A 22280-nucleotide genomic window follows, 5' to 3' on the forward strand; every position below is an offset into this window, starting at 1 on the left:
AAAGCCTTCAGAGACCTTTTAGACACTGCACCTTTTGGTTTCCTTGGTGATCGTGTCGTCACCACAGTTTGCAGGCCCAAAGTCAAGTCATCATGGCAACCCATTTTTTTTTCAAGGACTTATCAGCATTTTCTGAAAGCAAAATCAGGCCCCAACACAGATTTGTATAAGCAGTTCCTGTCCTTTTTATTTAAAGCCATGAATAAAAGTCTGAATAGGATATTTTCTGCTTAAAATCTGAGATCATGAGTATTCTATGAACTTCAGAGTAGCTAGAGACTGCCTTATCCTTTGAATCCCTAGCGTCCAGCACTAAATAAATGTTCACCAAACTGAGTCTAATGCAAAACAGAATAAACTACGAACACCGAACTTGTTACTTACAGCTAGCAAAACGAAGTCCCGCTCCCCAGCTCCCTAACTCCACTGCGCAGGGCTGTCAGTGACCTCCCCGCCCCCGCTCCACCATGCCTCCTGGTCCCCTGGCCCTTGTGTAGTCAGTCCCACTCTGACTGACTCTGGGCTTGGACATGTGACTTCTTTGGCCAATGGGATGTCAGCAAACAAGCAAGCAAGCATTTGATAAGCATGTTGACACTGGAGCCTGCCCTCTTGGAACTCAGCCTCCTAAAGCCCAGTCTAGCCTCCTGGACGGCCACCGATGGAGAGCACACCAGCTGACAACCCAGCACCATCCACTCGACAAGCATGCGAGGCTACAAGGGACTGTTCAACGCCAGGCACGCAGCCAGATGACCACAACTGCGTGAGCCACCCCAGCTAGGCCAGCCGGAGTCCTGCCGAACCAGGCCCAGGTGCTGATCTACAGAACTGGCCGTTCTTTGAAGTGCTCATTACCGTTCTACACAGCTAGAAAAAGCAGAGAGATGGGAAAAAAGACAAAAGTATCAAGACCAAAAAAGAAAAAAAAAAATAGCACAGATCAATGAGTGAAAAGGGTCCATAAAGTTTTGAGGGGGAGGGAGAAAATATTTGTCAATAATAGTATTTTAGGGACTTCCCTGGTGGTCCAGTGGTCCAGCTTCGCGCTCCCAATGCAGGGGGCCCAGGTTCAATCCCTGGTTGGGGAACTAGGTCCCACGTGCATTCCGCAACTAAGAGTTCGCAGGCCACAGCGAAGATCCCACATGCCAAAACTAAGACCCAGTGCAGCCAAATAAATAAATAAATATTTTTTAAAAAAGAATAGTATTTTATTACAAGTAGCATAATAAAAAACTTAAAACGAATCATTTTCTATCATAAATTACACCTTCACTTAAGTACAAACCCTGAATTAGAAGTTTCCAGTCTGTGGGATCCTCAAAAATATTCTTAAGAAAACTTCTTAACTTTTTCCTATAAATAAATTATCACATGGGTTTTGAGTGGTATAAAAGAGCATGGAGATGAGAGCTCCCAAGTTGTTACAGCCCCTGATTACAATGAAGGAAGAGAGGCCTACAGTAGACATATGCTCAAAATATATTCCTCTTACACAGGGACATTGCAAATATTCATGAAAATTTCCAAATGCTCGCTTTTAACTCACTTGTACCCAATCCATAGTGATGGAATAAGATGTCCCCAGAATTTGTGGAAAAAGTCAGGTCACTGTGACTACAAATGACTTGATTAATGTAAAGGCCTGGCAACACAGCTAGCTCTGGTATTACCACTCTGCTACTGTTACAAAAGTAACCCACACTAAGAAATGATTTATAAATCTGCTACTCACAGGAGACAGGAGACCTGAAATATTAATACTAGTATTAAATGGAATCCCTGGAGCCAGTGTGGTTCCTAAGGACTGGAATGTCCTTAAATGAGGCCAAACCAATTACCCTGTGACTACACCCAGGCAGTCTGGAGGCCTCCGGCCAGGAAGCAAGCTCTTCCCAGCTCCATCAGCATATCGCAGGGGAGTGCCTGGGGCTACAGCTCACTGACACTGACACACCTGGTCCTTAACAGCCTCCTCCTTGCCCTTTTCTCTAACTTGAGCCCCTCAAACTGCCTTTTTCATGGCAATCTGGTTCCCCGTGTTGACTTGGGAGGGGGGCCACGGAAGCAGAACTCATTCGGCAACCAGAGGACGTTTCCAAGTACAGCTGACAGACTTCTAACCACGAACGGATCATCTGGGATCTAGTTGGCAGAGGTATTGCTGGCGGGTTTGGGTAGCATAAGTAGGTTCATCTGAGCTGAAAACGAGGTGCAAATGGACCCTGAAAAATGAAGCTTCCAGAACTGCAAAGGAGAGGCTTGCCCTGAAACCACAACACCTGGGGCTCTGGTGGAGAAAATACAGGATCTGGAGACAGGAGACACCACCATATCCCCAGCCCCGAGATCGCTCTGAACCTCAGTTTCCAAATCTGTCAAATGGGAATGCCATCATCCACATCACTGACTGTTGTGAAGATTTTGAGTGAGTCAAATATCTGAAAGGCACTTAACCTTAAGATGTTTATCTACTACTATAAACAACCTCAGCAGCCAGCTGCTCTCCCTCAGCAACAGGAAGCTTTCAGTTCAACACTACTTCTCCACAATGACATACTCATTTAACCTGGATTCTGGTAAAACTTAACCCAGTCATTACTAGTAAGAGATCTGCAGGAGGAATTGTTTTCTTCAAGTTACAGGAAATACAAAACCTTAATTTGAAAACATGCTACTTAACGAATCACTTTTTATTCAGTCAAAATAAACTGCAGGGGGAAAAGAATCCTTATTTTGTAACGATCAAAATGTGCTAATTTGCTTCTTGAAACCAGTGCCTCTGAACAGAGCTGCTTGGGCACATAAGCTCAAAGCAAGAAAACAACAAAACCCACCACTAAGAAAAAATTTAAAGGCCACAATTTAGTTCAAAAAGCAACATTAATTACTGACACTTTCTACGCCCCTATTAGATTCAAGGGCAAACACTAAGCACTTTACACGCATTCCAATATAAAGCTCTCAACAACCCTGTGACGTGGCTCTTATTATATTACCTCTCACCTGGCCAGCGCTGACATTAAACCCTTTTAAGAGGCCAACCACCATGCTCAATGGAGTCTTGCACGTTTTCTCCAATCATCAGTGCAGCTCAGGAGGGCAAGCAAATATACTTGACATTTTACTAGGAACACTGCCAACATCTGAAGTGGTCACTGGTTAACAGTTTGTCCATCAGATGTGACATGCTGCACAACTCAAATAGACACGTTACTTAACAGTAAGCCAATAATGGTTTATTAAAATGTACCAATGCAGAGGCCAAATGCTGAAGCACCAGCATTTATCCAACCCAAGAGGAATAAGAGACGTTCTAGAAAGTAAACCTCCAGTGAAATCTAAAATTATAGAATTTTAGAGCTGGAGGGATCTTAAAGGTTCTGCGATGTCAAATACCCTAAATAACAGATGTGAAAATTGAGACTGAGAGGCAGTGACTTGGTCAAGGTCCCCTAGGGAGTCCGGGGACAAGCTATAAACTCATTCCTGGCTTATGTCCCATAATCTTGCCACTGTCCCGGGCACCAGCTGGTCCACTGTGACCCCAAAACTCCACGTAAGGTACTCATTTGTACCTCTTTTTACGACCATATCTTTACAAATACCAAGCCACACAGTTTGGCTGATCTGCAGGTTCACCTGCTTCCTTGCTCCATTCATTTTCCAGAAATGCTAAGAGAAACAGCCAGCATTAGGAAGATACTAGAGGCAGCAAGAAGCAGCCTCGGGCAAAACAACTAGCTCACAAGAGCTTTCTGTTTGCTCCGGGCTGGCAGCTTATCACACAGCTGTCCGTGTTAACTTTAGCAGATAAGGGAACAGATAAGGAGGGCTCAGCTGGGAAACAAAGCCACCCCTGGAGAGGACGTCATTCTCCTGGGAAAGAGACCTTGAGGCTCCCTGAGGGAGGAAGTAGGATCCAGCAGAAAGAGCCCAGGCTTAGAAGTTAAACAACCAAAGTATCAGCTGTACTATTTAATATGGGGTTGAGTTACTCCGTCTCTCTGAGCTGTATTTCCTTCATCTGTAAAAAAGGAATAATATCTTATATCTCAGGGTTGCTGCAAACACTAAAAGGGGTAACACTTAAAACAGCAAAGCCCACAACAGTGCAATCCCCACTACACCATGTGCACGCGGAGGGGTATCCTTCCTGGATTTAATCAACTGAAATTAAATAAAATTTAAAATTCAGTTCCTCGGTCACACTGGTCACGTTTTAAGTGCTTGATAGCCACACGTGTCGAGTGAACTGGACAGCACAGACCCAGAGCGTCCTCATCAGCACAGAAAGTTCTACTGCACGGCGTCACCGTACCGGGCGAGTCTCCCTGCCCCGCACCCAAGCCCAGACCTCAACAAACAAAAGTTCTGTGGATTTATTCTCAATCGATCTCTAATCCGTACCCTCTGCCTTGCCTCGCAGTCCTCACAACTTGTCTGGACTGACAGCCACCCTACTTCCGGTTTCAGCCCTTCCGGTCCCACACTGTCTCCAAAGTGACGCTTCTGACACAACCCATCTGAACTCGTCTCTCCTTCAAGGGCTTCCCAGTTCCTTCAGGACCCCCAAGCCCAGCTTCCAAACACTTTATGATCTGGTCCACTTCTGAGACCCAGCCTCTCCTGCCCCTGCCCACCGTGCCACATGTGCACCTCCGGGGTGGATGCCGGGCTCACTCGGACACACAGCCACCCTGATGAAGCCCTAGGTGACCTATGGGCAAAAGACCAAAACCTCCCCTAAAAGGACTAACAAGCTCCCAGCGTCAGCCCCCAGGCAGAAAACGATGGGCTGAGACAAGAAAGAGCTGGAAGGGTCTTTTGGGCCTAGACTTGAAGAAGCTTAGCCATGCTTGAGGAAGCCGAGGTCCTTGCTGGCAGCACCCTGGTCCAGGTCACCTCCACCTCTCCCGTGGTCTTGCTTCCCCCAAACAATTCTCCCACACCAGACCCAGCAATTGTTCAAAAACACAAAATCCCTCTTCACTCCCCTCCTCAAACCCCTCGATGGCCCCCCACTCCCTTCAAATACCAAATCCTCCACCAGGCTCCAGGAGCTCCTCTTGCTTTGGTCCTGACTACCCTGGCCCAGCCCGCTCTTGCCACCCCATGCCTGAAACCCCACCTCTGCCAAGCTTCCCAGTTTCCCCCATTCTGGTCTCCTCTATCCCGAACACCTCCCTCACTCCGCTCCACTGACCAACGCCCACCTTTCTTCAGCTCAGAGCAGGACCATCACTCACTCAGGGGGATGGGAGAAGCAGTAATTCAAGAAAGGGCCAAGGGCACCGTGGGCCTCAGGGAACAAAGCTGGATCCTTCCCACCTAGGATTCCCTCTAAGAGCCCCTGAGGACCTTGCTCATTAAGGAGGTATTACATCTCCAGCCACGCCCCCAGGATGAATCTACGCTCCAGCCCACTCCTTGGGTTCCCAAAATCTCACGTGCTCTGTGGCATGCCTCTCTACCTTTTCACATACTGTCCCTTTGCCTGGAGTGACCCTGGCAAACTTCTTGATTTCAACCTTCAAGAATCAGTTCACCTATTACCTGTCACTTTTCCTCCCATCCAAGAAGCCCTCCATAACACCCCTTCCTGAGAATCTGACCCTTACCCCAGCTGAGTTCAAGGCCATATAAAAACTACCTGCGTGCTTAACTACCCCCCTCCATCGTGGCCCTGAGAGCAGGGGCTGTGTCATCTCTGGCTCCAGTGCCAATTCCTGGAAACTTAGTCTTTTGGGTCTAGACTTTAAGAAGTTTAGCCGTGCTTCAAGAAGCCACGGTCCTCACTGCCACCACCCTGGGTCGAGGTCACCTCCACCTCTCATGTGGTCCTGCTTCCTCCAAACAATTCTCTCCCACCACAGCCATTTAAAGAAAAAAAAAAAAACTTAGCTCCATGAATGACAAAATTAGGAGACAAGCTCAAAGCGTCCTGGTCCGCCCCAAGCCCCTCACCTACTTAGCTGGGCCGCCCTGCACCACATCGGATCTGTTTTCTAGGTGCTTCTGTGGAGCCATGAGTCTCACCGCAGAGCATGAAAATTAAACCCTGTCCTGCTCTGGCCTCAATGCAACAGTAAACACGACGCCACGGCCTGCGGTGAGATCACAGCCCCTACCTGGTTACAAAGGGTCATCAGGTGACTCATATGCCTCTACTTCTTTTATATTATCAAGAATTCACAAACCCCCAGGAGCACTTTCACGTACACCGCATTGGTCCACGGACCTCAGGTTTGAGAAACCCAGCCTCGAGACCAGCGAGGAGAGAGCCAAACGGCAACTGAACCTCGGGGCCGGTGGTAGAGAGCAGGGCAGACGCCGAGGGTGGGGACGGCGCCCAGGGAGCCGGGGGAGGGGCTAGGGAGAGATGGCGCGGAAGGCCTCAGGGAACCCGGGGATGCGAAAGTCAGGGACGGTCTCGGGAGTCCTGAGGGAATCTTGGGGGGTTTCTAGAACCGAGGATCCTAAGGGGTCCCGGGGCCCTGAAACGGCGGGAGGGCCTCAGGTGGTCTCGGGGTCTAGGGGAAACCCTAAAGGGTTTGGGGGCTCGACAGTCCTGAAGGTGTAGGGGCCAGAGGTGGCCGGGGACTCCGACAGGGTCTCGGGGGCCGGGGCGAATCCCCGAGGGGTCTTGGGGGCTGGGGCTCCCAAGGGCGGGTGAGACGGTGGTCTTGGGAACCGAGCTCTGGGGTCCTTGAGGCGGCCGTGGATCCCGAGAGAGGCCGGGGGTCTTGAGGGGCTCTCCATCCGGCTCCCCCGGGCCTCCCCAACCAGCCAGCTCACCCGCGGCGCCGCCGAGACGCTGGTCGGAGCTCGCGCTCCCGCCGCCTCCTCCCGCTCAGCGGTCCAAGTCTCCGGGGGCTCCGGCAGGCCGCGCGCCCCTCACGCTGGGCGGGGCCGGGCGGAAGTCGGTCTGCGGATGGGGGGACGGCGCGCGCACCCGGAGCCGGAGCCGGAGCCGGAGCCGGAGCAGACGACGCGCAGCCCCCAGCCGCGACTCCCACGGAGGCCGGCCGCGGCGTTACGGTAAAACCTCGCCGCGCGCGCCCGCCCTCGCCGCGCGCGAATGTTCCGCCCCGAAACCACGGTTCCCTAGCCGCCGGCCCCGCCCTCCCCGGAGGCCCCGCCCCCATCTCCGGCGCAGGCGCGGTCTCTGAGCCGAGCCTTCGTCCGCGCTCCGCCTGCAGCTGCTCACCGCGCGTTCTCAGCTTCTTCATCTGCAAAATGGGCGCGGGCGCACTTTGCAGGGACACAGAGACCATTAAGTGCAATCGGAGGCGCCTCTCTGCAGCCAGGCCCTGCATCACACTCATGCACAGCTTCTATTCTCCAACCCGAGTTGGGTCCAGACCCGGACCAATGTAGGCTCTCCAAACACGCCCTGCTTGCCAAAGACCCTGCGGACCTAAAATCGCCAGTCCCCTCCCCCAGCCCCGCGTTCTTTTCTTTCAGAATTCTTACCACTCTGAAATTACGTATACTTGTCTCTCCCCAGCTCCCGGGGAGAGCCGGGACCTTGTCCGCCGTGTCCATCCCTGGGTACCCAGAAGCTAAAACGGGGCTGGGCACACGATCGGTGCCCAAATGTGAATGAGTGAGTGTCCACCCGTGCTCTTCCCTCATCAAGAAATACTCTCACCCGGAAGCTGGGAATGGGACCAGCTTGGGTTCGGATCCCTTGAGTCCCAGTGACCACACGCCCGTCCGTGTCCCAGGTTCCGCGTCTGTAAAACCTGTGATGCTAGTGCGCGCCTCCTGGGGTGGTTGAGAGAACCAAATGAGATCGCGCATAGATGGGCTCGGCACAGAGGTACGCAGCTGGTTTAGTGTCCCCTAGTGATCTTATTCTGGTGGCCCCCTCCTCCCATTGTCTGCCCCTGGAAGCCCTTCCCTTCCCAGAAGAAAACCTAACCGGATCACAAGCCACTTCCTCTTGCCAGCTTTCCCGTCCTTCCTGAGCCCACCCTCCCTGCCCTGCCCAAGCCAGCCAGAGTTAATGGCTATTTCCTCTTCCCTCAGCACCTCCCCCATCCCCCCCCCCCCGCGGGTTTTAAAGTTGACTAACAAACCCCACCCCACCCCCAGCCTACAGGGAGCCTCCCATTCGTGAGGGAAGTCGCGCTTGTAAGTTTCAGAAGCCTGTGAACTTTTGGGGCCCCAGAGCCCCGAACACCGTGGGGGCCAGTGAGTCAGGAGTGAAGGAGGGGCAGAGGTGGGCTTCCTATGTGGTGCCAGGCACTTACCTGTGTTCCTTTAGTTCTCGGAACAAGGTGAGGAGGTCGCCATCGTTATTATTCCAGATGGGGAAGCAGAGGCACATTTAACCACCACTGCCTGCAGCTCCTAATGCCCTGTACCCAGGGTCAGAACACAGTGCAATTCAGTTCCTGAGCACCTGTGCGGAGTGCTGGGCACCTGCGTTACCCGAAAACCGGGTTCACCTCTTGGTGAGTGTGGAGCCAAAAGACAAAACTAAGCCAAAAAGAATGCGAAGGGACTTCCCTGGTGGTCTAGTGGCTAAGATTCTGCGCTCCCAATGCAAGGGGCCCGGGTTGGGAACTAAGATCCCACAAGCCACGTGGCGCGGCCAAAAAGAAAGAATAAACTAAAGACGCATGCATGTTCACGAAGGGGCTTGAGCAGAGGGGAATTCTGCATAGAACTGGGGCAAAGGTCGCCAGAGTCAAAGCTTTAGTTGAAGTCAGAAAGGTCAACATCATCTTTCTGTCCTCCACTTGGATGGGGGCCTTAGTTCCTGCAGAACTCAAAGACTATTGGATTAGGATGTGTATCTCTTGAGGAGGAACTGGGACTCTGTTTTACCACTGACTACTGTTTCTTGACTGCTTTTCCTTTGTTCCTGCATTCCCTCATTTCTCTTAATATCATTAATTCCTGAGACCTGTTCAAGGGCAAGCACTATGGCCAAGCTGACATCCCAAAATGGCTTAGGCCAAAAATAGCTTCTCTTATGTCAAGAAAGCCATGCCGGGCTTCCCTGGTGGTGCAGTGGTTGAGAGTCCCCCTGCCAATGCAGGGGACACGGGTTCGTGCCCCGGACCGGGAAGATCCCACATGCCGCGGAGTGGCTGGGCCCGTGAGCCATGGCCGCTGAGCCTGCGCGTCCGGAGCCTGTACTCCGCAACGGGAGAGGCCACAGCAGTGAGAGGCCCGCGTACCGCAAAAAAAAAAAAAAGAAAGAAAGCCATGCCTGGTTCTCTTTCTCTGGGGATCCCCTAACTTATCTGTTTACACCTGGACCTGTAGGAGACAGCCCCTGCCCTCAAGGCCCCCAGGCCCCAGCGTGGACCTTGATAAACAGAAGCGTGTGGGCTCGGTGCTGTCAGAGGTCAGACCCAAGGCACAGCGGGGCCCTGGGCAGGGTGTGCCAGGACGGTGGAGCTGGAGTAATCATTTCAGCTCCAGGCGAGATGCAGGCTGGAAGTCTCAGCCCCTCCACCCAAAAGCTCAGCCAGGCAGCCTTACAAGGACAAAGCCAGCAGAAGGGACACCTTGGGAACAATGCCTTCCCCTCCCCTCCCCCATATCCAAGAGAGAGACAGCTTCTCTCAAGCTGTGGAAAATTACTGGGAGGCACTGCCACCTGGCCGCGTTGCACACTCTCAGAGCAGATAAGGCAGTGGCGGGGCAGGTAGACACGGAGCTGGCATGGTGCTGGGGTGTGGATGTATGTCACATGGTGTGGGCGCTGCAGGGTGTAGGAGTCCGCATCCCAGCCTCCACCCCACGGGTGTGAGCACATCTCATTCAGCGTGTACTGAACACAGGAGTGAATATGTGTATGCGTGAACCCACAAGGCTCTGTTCCCCGGACAGACCCCACTCACTTCTGTGCAGAAGTTGCTCTCGTGGACATGCTTTTGTGTGTGTGTTTACACTACTGTTTATTGAGCACCTACCACGTGCCACGTGCTAACTCTCCATATGCATCTTACCGCACCGTCAGTCGTCCTATGCGGTAGGTATTATTATTCCCCTTTAACAGACTGAAAAACAGACACTGAAGACTTACAGTAACCAGGCCAAGCTGGAGGGTGGGCAACTGCTTGGAACTGCTGCAGGACATGCCTGGCTACAGAAAGGGCGTGGTGTTGGCAGAATGAGAAAAGGGACAGAGTCACAAGCGGGGCCCCGGGATTGGGAAAAGACATCAGGGATGAGCTGACAATCCTTCCACCCTAGAAAGGAAGTTGTTGCTCTGTTCCCACGGAAAGACCCACATCATAACACAAAGATGCCCTGCACGGGTGTAAAGGCCTGAGGTATGCATATCGTGTACCTCTGGACCACACCCTACGTAGGTAACACACACTACGCCCCGTGTGGCTTGTGGGATTTTAGTTCCCGGAGCAGGGATGGAACCGGAGCTGTCAGCAGCAAAAGCACGGAGTCCTAACCACTGGACCGCCAGGGAATTCCCCTACCTCCCCCCACATCAATTTCCTGTAGAAACTCCTGGTGCTGTACCTGTGTCTGGGCAGGCTGGCAGGTAGGATTGTGATGCCAGTGCTGGGCAGCCAGTGGGGCGTGTGTAGCTAGCAGGATGGCTTTGCTGGCAGGAGAAGGGAGGAGGGAAGCTTGGAGAAGTCTCTCTGGCCCTCCTTTTCCGCTGTTCCCTCTGCCCCCCACCCAGGCCCCAGCTCAGGCCTCTTCACCCCTGGCCTGGAAGTTTGCAATAAGCCACTCTGAGGTCTCGGCTCACCAATCCAGGCCCCTGCTCCTCAGCAGCCAAGATAAGGCTAGGGGGACCAGCATGAATACCTCCTAGGATCTGAGGACACAGCAGGAAAATAGCCCCTGCCCTCATGGAGCTGACGGTGTAGAAGGGAAATGGGCAATAAACACATGTCACATGCCTAGGCCCATGCTCCGCAGCAAGAGAAGCCACTGCAATGAGCAGCCCACGCACTGCAAGGAAAAGTAGCTCGTGCTCGCCACAACTAGAGAAAGCCCGCACACAGCAATGAAGATCTAATGCAGCCAAAAATTAATTAATTAATTAATTTAAAAAAACATAACCATTATTAAAATTTATAAAGAAAAAAACACACGTGTCAGGGCGTGGGGAGGCTATGAAGGAAAGGGAAGTTGGGTCAAGGACAGACACCACTATGAAAATAAAAGGGCAAAACACAGCCTGGGAGCAATTTGCAAAACACATATCTGACTAAGGACCCATCTAAAATATACTAAGAACTCAGGACTCAATAATAAAGAACAACCCAGTTTTTAAAAACTGAGCAAAATATTTGAACACGTTTCATCAAGGAAAATATATGAACGGCAAATAAGGACCTGAAAAGGTGTTCAACATTATTATGGGGAAATGCAAATCAAAACTACTACACACCACCAGAATGGCCAGCATTTAAAAGCCTGACCACACCAAGTGTTGCAGAAGATGTGGAGGAACTGGAACTCTCACACTGTGAGTGGGAATGTGAAGGCATACAACCACTACACACCTATCAGAATGGCTAAAATAAAAAATAGTATTGTACTTCCCTGGTGGCGCAGTGGTTAAGAATCTGCCATGGGTTCGAGCCCTGGTCTGGGACGATCCCACGTGCGGTGGAGCAACTAAGCCCATGCACCACAGCTACTGAGCCTGCACTCTAGAGCATGTGCTCTGCAACAAGAGAAGCCACCACAGTGAGAAGCCCGAGCACTGCAACGAAGAGTAGCCCCCGCTCGCTGCAACTAGAGAAAGCCTGCGTGCAGCAACAAAGACCCAACACAGCCAAAAATAAATTAAAAAAAAAAAAAAGGAAACATGCACTTCCCATGCAACCCAGCAATAGCACTCAGGTGTTCACCCCAGAAAAATTAAAATTATGTTCATGTTAAAACCTCACATAAATGTTCATAGCAACTGTATTCATAACAGCTAAAAACTGAAAACAGCTCAAATGTCCTTCAGTGGGAGAACAGATACACAAACTGTGGTCCATTTACATCACGGGACACTTACTCAGCAGTAAAAAGGAATGCACTGTCGATACCTGCAACAACTTGGATGGGCCCCAAGGGAACTACGCTGCCAGAAAAAAAAAAAAAAAATCTCAAAAGGTTGTATGTTGGGCCTCCCTGGTGGCGCAGTGGTTAAGAGTCCGCCTGCCGATGCAGGGGATATGGGTTCGTGCCCCGGTCTGGGAGGATCCCATATGCCGCGGAGCGGCTGGGCCCGTGAGCCATGGCCGCTGGGCCTGCGCATCCGGAGCCTGTGCTCCGCAACGGGAGAGGCCACAACAGTGAGAGGCCCGCATACCGCAAAAAGAAAGAAAAAAAAAAAAAAAAAAAGGTTGTATGTTGAGAAAAGTTGAGAAAATCACCTCCTCCTCCAGGAAGCCCTCCTGGCTATGCCAGCCCTGGTTGGGTGGGGAGGGGAATCCTACCTCTGATTCTTACAGCACTTCTACACTGACCTGTGTGTCAAAGGCCAGACCATGCTCTGTCCAGGGTTCTGCTCTGACAATTCCTCTGTGCATTTCTATTCTGATCGGATGGGTGGCTCCAAGTTTTCCCAAGCCTGGAGCTCAGGGCTTGGTTGGATTTAACTGAATGACATCACCTTGTGATTGATTAGATCTCAGAAAAAAATCACCTATTTTGGAGCAACCTTCACAAACATTCTGACTCTCTTTGCACAGATGAGGTCAGAGGAGCCCAGAGAGGGTACTTCCTTGCCCCAAGTCACACAGCATGTCTACAGTGATCAGCTCATTGATGAACCATGATTGAGATAGGAGGGAAGGTGAAGCAGCATCTGTGTGGAGGTGGAAAGCTCAGCTCTGAAGGCCCTGCCAGCTCAGTCATGGAAGGAGAGGATCCTTCAGAATCTGAGAAGTGAGCTAGAAAAATTGCTTCTGTGGGTATTTATAATTAGAAGTTTCTGTGAAGCTTGAGTCCAGCCCAGAATCCATGAGCCAAGCCCAGCCTCTCCCACCCACCCCCGCCCACCAGCTTGGGTTATTCTGCAGACTGGATAGAACTGACTGGAAGCTGGCCAAGGCTTGGCTTCTGCCTTCGAATCCAAGCTCACCCCCCAACCCCATGCTGCCCAAAGATGAAGGTTTATCCTCCTCTCCCCTGTGCTGCACAGAAGGGGCCTGAATGCCATTCCAAAGGGGCCAAAGGCCTCCTGCCTTGTCAGCTATGGCCCCCTCTGGTGCATCTGGACATGTCTCAGCATCCGTGATCTGGTACCCTGAGAGCATCCCATCAGCCTACTGGGGCTCTTCCTCACAGCTGTCAGGTAGCGTTCTTTCTTTAACCAACCCTGCTCTGACAAACCTCTTCTTTTTTTTTTGGTCACGCCGCTTGGCATGTGGGATCTTAGTTCCCCAGCCAGGGATCAAACCTGCGCCCCCTGCACTGGGAGCACGGAGTCTTAACCACTGGACCGCTGGGGAAGTCCCCTGACAAACCTCTTCTTCTTTTAGTGATGGGAAGTGGGACTGACTTGTTTTGCACATCCCAGAAAGGAAAGCAGTCTTGCCACCTGGCTCAGAAGACATAATTGAGTTATCTGAGCGGAGACTCACAGACCCAGGACTGGGAGACCCCGTCTGCCCCCAGGAGGACTTGGCGTCCCTCCCCTGTGTCCTGCAGCCTCTTCTGCCTGCCTGTGGTGGGGTCCTCAGATAAAGCTATGAAGGGACCCAGAAGTGCATGGCCCTGAAATTAACTGTTTACATCAGCCCATTTTACAGATGAGGAAACTGAGCCCCAAAGAGAAAGTGCTGACTACAGGGTTGGTGGGGGGGCAGGACGAGCTGCCAGCAGAGCCATACCCTGGGCCCAGATCAGCTTCTGGTACCTCACATCCAGCAACCCCCAAAACAGCATCTAATAATCCCTAAAGCTCACGCGAAGCCCTCAGGGGAGGTGCTGATTTCCCATCTTCCGGAGGAGCCTGAGACTCAGACAACCCCGGTGCTCTAACAGCCCTGATTTCCTTACCCTCTCCACCTTCGCTTTGACTGAAAATTAGCCCCCTGCCCCCGCCCTCCAGAGAAACAATGCAAACCCTCAAAATGACAACTCATTCATTCATTCAGCATCTCACTCATTCATTCTGTAAGTCTTTATTGAACTCAAAATCTTGGGAAGATTTTATTAAGTGCTTTCCTGCAATTGGACCAACAGGCCCTGTGTTTGCCTTGGTTGGGGTCAGGGTGTGAACATGGCCCCCCGCAGACCCCTGAGCAAGCCCCTCGGGGAGACTGTGGCCACCCAGAAGCGGCATCCAGGCTCAGTCCTGGAGCTTGCTGGCATACACCTCGGCCCTGTCCAGGGGCGGCCCCCGGTTCACAGACGTGTACGAGGGCTCCGAGGTCCCCAGGGACTTGGGGACGGCCTCCTGCGTGATCTGGGAGTCGTGGGCTGTTTCTCCGTCAGCACTGCTCACGTCCCTGATGGAGGAGATGAACAGAGCCGGGGTTAGGGGCGCAGAGCAAACCCCAACCCCTCAGCTGGTCAGGGACCTTTCTACTTAGACATTGCTTTCACAGAGGTCACCTTAGGCCTTCATTCAATAGACCAATCTTTCCAGAGCACTTACTGTGTGCCAGGCCCTGGGATAAGAAAAGTGTCACCCTTTTGGAGTTGTGTGAACAATTTACAGGTCTTACCGTGAGCTGGACAAATGTCCCCAAAGAGCTAAGATTGTATGGGGAGACAGACCACAGCACACAATGACCAGACAGAGTGGACGAGTCCACTGGAGGGCTTCCTGGAGGAGGGGGCAGTTAATCTGGCCTTAAAGGAGGAGAGTGGAGGCACAGAAAGGTATTCCAGGCATTTGATAGGAAGGACTAGGGAGTGTCTGGGGAAAGAGTGGGAAGTTGGGTGCAGCTGGAGCTGGGGTGGGGACGGTAGGAGGGACGAATGGAAGAGCCCAGCTAAAATCAGATAACAGGACCTTGGTGCCAGATCAGGGTGCTGCCCAAAGGGAGGGAGGGACATCACCACATCCCGACTGCTCCCAGGTCTGGCCAGACAGACCAGTCTCTTGGTGGCTAATCTCATCTATTATCTGTGTTTTTAACTTAAATGTCAGAGGGCAATCTGATTTCCAAGTTCACTGACCACTCCCTACTCCATCCTTCACCCACCCCACGTCTCTTCCTGCCTGGCTAATCTCTACCTTTCCACGTAATTTCACCTACTCCAAGGAGCTTTTCCATCCACTCTCTCCACCCGCGCTGGGACAGGCACCCCCCCGCCCCCCATCTTTAAAGCCGCCTGGGTCTCCTGCCTCTCTTGCGGAGATGCACACTGCATGTGAGTTTTCAGTTCACCCCAGCCCTGATAAAAATTTGTTCCTGCTGTTCCTTCCTCCAGGAAGCCCACCCTGATGCTCCAGGTAGGATCTGCCCTGCCCTCTTCTGGATTCTCATGCACCTGCGGCTGCCTTGATTCACCTCCTGCTGCATCCTCCCAGGATTAGTGGATTCCTGTCTTCCCACCAGGCAGTCCCATTAGCTGCTCCAGACACCCCATGGGACACCTCCAGTCCTGATCTAAATAGACACACATCAGAGTTGGTAGTGGCGTCAGGAGACTCAGGAGCTCTGGTCCAGCTCTGTTTTACCTGGGGGTATGGCCCTGGGCCACCCTTCCCCCCTCAGGCCTCAGTTTCCCCATCTGTACTGCAAGTGAGTGAATTATAATGACAACAGAAGCTAATACCCATTTAGTACGTGGGTACTGCCCTGAGGACTCTATAGGGAATATTTCACTTGACCCTCGAAACTCCATGGGGCAGATAATATTGATTAGAATCTCCATTTTCCAGAAGAGGAAACTGAGGCATAGAAGGATAAGATACTTGCCCAAGACGCACAGCTGTGTCAGAGCTAGGATCTGCCCACAAAGCCCCAGTGCTCAGCAACCCCCTACCCAGCTGAAGACTTGACCTTGGACACACCAGGACCCTGCTCCCCTCTCACTAGACCCCACCCCACCCAGGGTGGAAGGCAGCTCTCTTGCTCCCGGGCTCTCCCCACCTCAGAAGACCCTCCTGGTGGAGTGTGTCCCCAAGCCCTGTCCGCGCCCCCCGCAACTGGTGGGTACTCACACGAGGCTGAGGACAATGGCGCCAGCAAAGCCAATGAGCAAGAAGAAGGGCAGGGAGCCCAGGATGGATGTGATGACAATCATGCCCCCACTCCGCCGGCCCGGCCACGTGTCGATCGCCGAGTACAGAGCGACTGTGGGATGCAGGCTGGTTACTCTCCAGATGCTGCACCCCCCAGCCTCCTCCCAGGGACGCACAGGGGGCCCCCTGCCCTGGAAGCCTAAAATCTCAGGGATGAAGCAAGGACCCAGGTCAGTGCCTCTCCCTGGGTTTCAGGTGTAATTATCTGACTTGCTACCGCATCCCACTCCCCAACTTTCTCTTGCGTGTGTCTGCTCTCACCCTCTTTTAACTGTCTTTTTGAATAATTTTAAATTATGAACTGACTCAAGTCTTCCGAGACGGATGGGATACAGATTATAAACAAAATAAAGGTGGAGCAAAGGTCCCCAGTCTAACGGAGTCAGGAGCACTGTGCCCTCCCTCTGCTCTGGCCAGTGTCACCCTTTTGGAACTAAGTGGACAGACCATTTATAGGTCCTACTGTGAGCTGGCCACTTTTCATCCAGTGTCTCCTGTAAATCCCATGAGACCCCCATTCTGCAGATTGCTCCCTGCAGCTCAGGGAGATTGAGTTCCTGTTCAAGGACACTCAGACTCTAGCCTCAAGCCTGTAGGTCTGTCTCCCTGCCCCAAGAGAGCTGGGCCTGGTGCTTTTATCTGGATTACCCAAAGGAACCCTGCTGGAGAAGCAGAGCAAGGATTCTTCTTCCCACTTTTCAGATGGGAAAACTGAGGTCCCACACAGCAGTGAGGCTCAGATGCTGGGCTTGAACTTGGGACTCTCGGTCCCAGGGCAGTGCTGTTTCAGTGGGACCACAAAGCATGGGCGTGCCATTGGAGGGGTGAGCAGGGACAGAGGGTAGGAAGGAGCCCCCAGCCACATGCATGCCTACCCAGCGACACCCTCACCAGCCGTGTGACCTCAGGCAAACTCACAGAGCCCTAACTGGCCCATTAGATTACCATGGGTGGCAGGGGAATTGTTTTTTTTGGCTGTGCCCTGCAGCTTGTGGGATCTTAGCCCCCCGACCAGGGATTGAACCCAGGACAGCTGAAGTGAAAGTGCGAAGTCTGGACTGCCAGAGAATTCCCAGGGAGTTCTAAAGTTAGGGTCACAGGTCGTCAAAATTATCATAGGAAATCTCTTCTGTTGCCCCTAAGGTTCAGCAGACATGATTTGGTGTGTATAAACCTGGGATCTGTGTTGAGAACTCAGATGGAGGCTTGAGGGGGAAAGGGCAGGACGACCGGCAGATGCCTGGGCCTGCAAGACCCCCCATTTCAGAAAAACCATAGGAGAATGGCGCCCCTGCTGCCTCCAGGGCTCATGCCCCTGTGGCTACGATGCCTCTGGAACCGCCTTACAGAATAATTATGTTGTCCTTGTGAGGGCTCAACAAAGGGGCTCGTTAGGGTCTAAATGCAGGGTAAACGCTAAGCATTTGGAGGCAAATACACCATCAGGGCTGGAAATGCCGGCTGACTCTGCCTTCAGTTACACCCATCCAGGCAGCCAGCCCAAACACCTGCAAATCCTCCACCTTCCTCTGTCATGGCACCTGGTCCTTGAGGAAGGGAGGGAGGGAGGGAGGGAGAGAGGGAGGATGAAGTCTTGGGTTAAACTATTTTAAGATGCATTTTCCTCATAACCCAATAACCTGCCTGTATCTGGAGAGACTTTTCCAAGTGACAGCACGAGTGTGCTTCCCTGGGTTCCCTTGAGGACCACTCCCAGCTCACTTCCACCACTTACGTCGGTTGGTGCGGATGGGGTCCGACCACAGGGTCTGGTCCTGTACCAAGCCTGTGGACATATTGACCAGGACGTACTTGAATCTGGAAGGAAATGGAGCAGGGCTGACTTCTCTCCATCCTGTGAGCCTCAGCCACAGGGAGGGGGAGGGACCGGGGCAGAGGTGGGACTCCTAGGAGATGGAGATCTAGGTGGCCCCAGTGCGGGGTGGGGGTGGGGCTCTGGCAACAGGATGCTGCTGGACTTTGCATTAGCAGCACGTTTGCCCACGTGTTTCCACAGCACAGATGCCACCTCATCCACGAAACCGTCGGAGCCTAGGCTCTCCCTCTGGGAGCCCCTCTGTTTCTCTGCCGTATATATTGTGCATGTAGCAGATTTGCTGAGTATTGACCCGTCTGTCCTTCTTGCATTTTTGCCTTACTCTATTCCCAGCCTGGTCCTTGGTCTCACAGAAGTGACATAAAAAAAAAAAAAAAAGGAATAATATCCATGTGCAACCCCGATGCCCTGTGATAAAGGATAACTTCATATGCAGAAAATCCCAATCAAGTGTTACAAAACATAAAGGAAGATCAGGTGACACAGTACAGAATACGCATGGCCTACTTTAGGTCTTCTTCACCCTCAGTTAAGAATGATGGATGTTCTGAGATCAAATAAATCAACAGCCTCTAGTTTGACACTTAAAAAAAAATGAAGACCCTTAAAATCTTTGTAGCATCCAGTGTTTTGCTTAATCCCTGCTTCTCTAGGTTTGAAGATGAGAATTCCAGAGGCTGGGAGGTGTGCCCTATGTCCCCTAGGTAGGGTGGGCTCAAGTAGGAGGGAGAGGTTTTCCCACGTTAAGAACAAGGTCAGAGGTAAGGGTTGAGGGTGGGGGAGAAGACAGCCAGGACTCAGGTCCTGCCCAGTGGCCGAGGCCAGAGGAGGGCTGAGCCCTGTGAGAGGATGGAGGTAAGGGATGGCCTGGGCCCCAGATGTGGCCTGGAGGGTACAGAGACCCCAACCTAGGTGTCTCCATGGTAACAGGGGTGAGTGTAATCAAGGCTGGGCACTGGGTAAGACGCCTGGCCCTGGGTCAGGGCTGAGCCCCCAGCTTGGCACAGAGAAGATGCTCAGGAAACACGCGTGAAAATGAGTCGCTGTGCGCTCCCTGCAGCGCACCCTTTCATGGGTGGGCCACGAAAGGGTGTGCTGCAGGGAGGCGGGAGAAGTCTTTGCGCTGAGCCCCAGCTTTTCTCGAGGTGACCCCCTTCCCTCTCTGGACCACAGCTCCTTCCCTGTCAAACGAACTGCCACATGGGTGATGGGCCAGGACCAGGTGCATAACTTGTAGGGCCCAGTGTAAAAAGGAAAATGCGGCCTCTAGTTTAAAAGTTAAGAATTTCAAGATGGCAGTGGCAGAGCATTAAGCCAAGAGGGGGTCCTTCTGAGCACAGGGCCTTGTGCACGGTCACGAGCCCAGGAAGCCAGGAATCCTTTATGGCAACCGGGACGGTCCTGGCATGTGGTAAGCTCCGGAGAAATGTGGCTTCTCACACTTCACCGGCTCTAGGTCGCCCCATGTCGGGGCTGGGGCACACCTGCCCCTCTCCCGCAGCCGTTCACACCCACCTGTATTCCGTGGCTGCTGACAGGGGTGGGTTGCAGAGGCCCCAGAAGTTGGGGTCAGACAGGCAGGTCCCATTGGTGCCCACCCTGACCAGGTATGCATTCAGGATCTCCGAGGCCCGGGACACATCCCTGACAGCATCCAAGCTGGGCAGGTCGCTGCAGGGGGTCAGGTCAAAGGCCGCCGCCTTGTAGGGGCCTGTCCTCCCTCCCTCTGTCTGCTGGAACGTCGAGCTGAGTGGGGCCTTGGTGCTGTCCTGCACAGAGGCGTTCCTGGAGCTGGCTGTAGAGGCAGTGCCGGGAGTGAGGTTCCTGGCCACCCCAGCTTAGTCACTCACTCAGTCATTCAACAAACGTCCCTAAGCATCCTCTCTGCGCCAGCGCTGTACTGGGCCCTGGGGTCTCTTCCTTACTTGCTGGGTGATCTTGGACCACTCACTTTACCTCTCTGGACCCTCTGTGAAATGGGAGGAAAATACCTCGCAGGGCCTGCAGATTGGGATTGGGAACAGGTAGGCGGTCAATACTTGTTTGCTGTAGTATAAAATGATGACCCCAGAGGAGCTGCTGTAAATGGCTGCTGGCTGGACACGTAAGAGGTTGTCATCGGGTCCCCACTCTCAGATCCCAGGGTTGCTGCCAACGAACAGGTCGGGGCTGGCCCAGAGCCAGCAAGTCCGAATGCGTGGCTTCCGTCCCAAACACCGATCTTGAACTACCGCGGGAAGCCTTGGGTAGGACTTGAGCTTGGGGACCGGAGAATCTGATCTGCTCTCCAGCTCCGGAAGCTCCCATGAGTTGCTCAGCCTCTCTGAGCCCCGATTATTTGCCCCTGTGATGAGCATCCTAACAGTTACCTTGCAGGCAGGTTGTAACTATTAGCTCAAAGGTGTGCGAAGCACGAAGCACAATGTAAGTACACAGTGATTGATGCTGTTATTATTTCCCCCACTAGACTGGATGTCCCTCCAGGGCAGATGCACGTCTGTGACCGCAATTATCCAGCCCAGGGCTGGCACAGAGCGGGCGCCAGTGCATGTCAGCGAGGTGCATGGGTGGTTTAATTGCAGGGATGGAGCACCCCTCTACCTGTCTCCTTCCCTCCTCCCTGCAGACAGGTCAAAGACCCTTTCAGAGCAGCCCAGAGGAAGCAGGACCCTTACCCGAGTCGACCAGGACATAGAGGTACACCTCGTAGGTACCATGGAGGGCCGCTGGGCTGTCAAACATGCAGAGAGGCTTTTCCAAGGCCACTGTGGTGAGTGTGGGGTTGCTGGTGGCAAAGGTCACACTAGCCAGCTGGGGCTGGAGGTTCACACCTGGAGGAGCAATGAGGCCAGGAGCTGACCCCCAGCAGAACTGTCCACACTGACGGGCACGCTCTGAGCACGTGCACACACGCACACACACACACACACACACACACACACACACCCCTCTGCAGTTACTGAACATCTGCGGTGAGCCAGGCACTGGGTTTCACTCTCCCTGTGGACCATCTCAGGAACTTGTCTCAGACACGGGCAGCATCCCCATCCCCACCCAGCCATCCTGACCAGAACCAGGAAATCCAGCTGAACTACTTCTGTCTCGCTCCCCGCAACAGACATTCAGTCACCAAGAACCCCATTGCCCCTCCTATGCATCTCTCCACCCCGTCAGCCCTGTCTGACTCCACCCTCTTCACCTGGACCCTAGGAAACAGCCCTCCCCGATCCTCTGCGCTCTATCGTGCAAATCTGACTGCGTCCCTCTCCTGCTGGGCCCCTTCCTGGCTCCCCACTGCCCTCCAACACGGTCCAGCCTCTCTGGAGGGGCAGTGAGGTCCTGAAGCTCTGGGACTTGCCTCGTGGGTCTCCAGCCTCCCCTCCATGCACACCCCCTGACCTCATGCTCCAGTCACACCGATGGACAATGGGTGGGAGGTTCCCAGGATAGACAATGCCACCCCCCTCCTCCCTGAACTTGCCCATGCTGCCCCTTCACATGAAATATCGCTCCGTGTCCTGAGTCCAAGCATCACCATGAGCCTAGTCCAGTCCCTTCTCTGCTCTCCCACATTCCCCTGTGTGTCTCTTGTAGCACCCAGCACAGAGCCCTCGAATACCCATCAGAAGCAGCTTATTAACCAACATTGGCTATTATTATTAATATCTGGGTCCCCAGAGCCTGCACAGGGCCTGGCACAGAGCAGGCATCTGTGCCCATTCCTGGAGGGAATAAGTTCCCATTCCTGATGCCACTTCCCAACCAGACTCCTCTGGGGACCCTTCAGGAGGATCAGGGTGCAGGACACGCCCCGGGACACAGCTGCCCGCCCTCCCCGGGCACAGCCCCCTCCTCTCATCCGCCGTTTACCTGAGCCAAGTCGCAGGCAGCCGAGGGCCAGCAGGACCCAGAGCGGAGGCATAGCCCGAGAGAAGCTGCGACAGGGCGGGCGGTCCTGGGGGCGAGCATGCACCGCGCCTCTCCCGCCGCGCGCACCTGTCCGCCCTGGGCCCCGGGCGCGCCCCGCCCCCGCCGCAGCCAGCCAATCTTCCGCCTCCTCGCAGGATGTTTGCATAAACCCCGCCCCGGGCTCCCCCGGACCGCGAGGTGCTCAGGGCACAAATCCATCCCCGCCGGACCTTCCCCGTCCCCTGACCGAAGCTCCTACTGTGTGCCGAGGCTGGAGCGGCGCTTTCAGGGCGTCTCTTGCCTAATGAGACCTTGGGGGCAAACCACTCCCTC

The 22280-nt window shown here is 53.4% G+C and overlaps 2 protein-coding genes across 18 annotated transcripts in view; both read right to left on the bottom strand.

Moving 5' to 3' along the window:
* Window positions 1-7998, bottom strand: part of FAM118A (family with sequence similarity 118 member A) — a 61523-nt gene extending 53525 nt beyond the window's left edge. For 10 of the 16 annotated variants that reach the window (XM_060111803.1, XM_060111798.1, XM_060111790.1 and 7 more), the window contains exon 1: window positions 6802-7070. The gene's annotated coding sequence lies outside the window, so the exon portion shown is untranslated. Of the gene's footprint in view, window positions 1-6801; window positions 7071-7657; window positions 7892-7930 lie in introns of those variants that run through there. The other 6 variants (XM_060111805.1, XM_060111799.1, XM_060111795.1 and 3 more) reach the window with 3 other exon arrangements.
* Window positions 7999-14293: 6295 nt separating this feature from the next.
* On the bottom strand, window positions 14294-21960 carry UPK3A (uroplakin 3A). Of its 2 annotated transcripts, XM_060113799.1 has the most exons (6): window positions 21909-21960; window positions 20714-20869; window positions 19554-19833; window positions 17937-18019; window positions 16121-16253; window positions 14294-14453 (listed from the first exon to the last, which is right to left on the bottom strand). In XM_060113799.1, the coding sequence occupies exons 1-6, from the start codon at window positions 21958-21960 to the stop codon at window positions 14294-14296; spliced, it is 864 nt and encodes a 287-aa protein (XP_059969782.1). The 2 variants fall into 2 exon arrangements, with proteins under 2 accessions (XP_059969782.1, XP_059969783.1); XM_060113800.1 differs by lacking the exons at window positions 17937-18019; window positions 19554-19833.
* Between the last annotated feature and the right edge of the window lie 320 nt (window positions 21961-22280).

This window comes from Mesoplodon densirostris, chromosome 11, assembly GCF_025265405.1.
Source record: "Mesoplodon densirostris isolate mMesDen1 chromosome 11, mMesDen1 primary haplotype, whole genome shotgun sequence".
NCBI lineage: Eukaryota > Metazoa > Chordata > Mammalia > Artiodactyla > Ziphiidae > Mesoplodon > Mesoplodon densirostris.